The 1069-nt window shown below is 39.9% G+C and overlaps 1 protein-coding gene across 1 annotated transcript in view; it reads right to left on the bottom strand.

Annotated features, from left to right (window-relative positions):
• The window catches only part of LOC119592142 (ITG-like peptide), a gene marked incomplete in the record, with an annotated part of 137509 nt that overhangs the window by 8192 nt on the left and 128248 nt on the right, over window positions 1-1069 (bottom strand). Inside the window, 2 exon segments of the mRNA XM_037940960.1 lie at window positions 135-223; window positions 500-628. Of these exon segments, the coding sequence (XP_037796888.1) occupies window positions 135-223; window positions 500-628 (218 nt within the window).

The raw sequence follows: 1069 nt of genomic DNA, 5'->3' as shown, positions 1-1069 counted from the left end.
CCTTTTATACGCTTCTTATATCAAGTGGTTTTATTTTGGAAAAGATTGATCTCATTAGCAGTTTTAACGTAAGCAGTTAAGCCTAATCCTGTTCCTGCTATATCAAGTAATTTAAATGTGAAAATTCTCATTACCGTCTTGGGCGCCTGGCGATGACGGCGGACCACCTGGCAGCACAAACCGCGGCCAATTTCGCACTCTGTGCTCACACTGCAAGGCTCGTCTGTGGGAAAAGAATTTTGTCACTTCCTCTTTGGCTTTTTGATCATTCCGTGCATCCAAAACAAAATTTTGCATGGCTGTACTTCACACTTTTCCATTTGCTACAGTAGCAAGATGATGAAAATGCAGTTCTTACCATTAAGGAAGCACAATTCAAAATGATATTCAATTTTTGAAAAAAGGAAGGGTTCGAGACCCCTCGAGATAGTTAAACACGGGTAGCGTTTTCCATAGAGTTTTCACACACAGCAAGGAAAGTATTAGCGTTCCTACTTACTGTAGCGCTTCTTGCCCTGGAACTGCACGCAAGATCCCATATCGCAGAGGAGGCCAGCAGCGCACTCAGAGTCACTGCGGCACTCAGCACCTTCACGCTGACCCACGGATGACAGGCAAGTTCCTGATGCTGGAGGAATACAAAGAAGAATAAGAGTTAGAAAGGTACATTTAATCGCGTGCGGATAATGCTAAAATATTATAAAATGAATGTGTAAATAGGAACATATATATTCGCTGACTAATGGTGCTGCAGTTCTCTCTAAACTCACATAAAGACAAAGTTTAACCAGTTTGTCTATCTGAATTTACCCTCTTTACATAATGGAGATGAGACATGGGAAATCAGCCGTTTGTTATAGCTTATATTGGTAGTATCCTTAATAGGGATGAATTGTTATTGCTATGGATAACTGTGTTAAATTGAAGAGCTTAGTTTAGCTATTTGTTTCGGCATAATGTTTATTTGTTTGGTAGTATGTCCTGATTTTTTGTTACGTTTTACATGGGCGTGAGAGAAAAAAAACTTAAATGCTCAGAGTTGCCATCTTTAGCTGCATAAATGTCCTCT

The sequence above is a fragment of the Penaeus monodon genome, chromosome 29 (assembly GCF_015228065.2).
Source record: "Penaeus monodon isolate SGIC_2016 chromosome 29, NSTDA_Pmon_1, whole genome shotgun sequence".
In the NCBI taxonomy this organism is placed as follows: domain Eukaryota; kingdom Metazoa; phylum Arthropoda; class Malacostraca; order Decapoda; family Penaeidae; genus Penaeus; species Penaeus monodon.
This window is presented reverse-complemented; position numbering and strand designations above follow the sequence as displayed.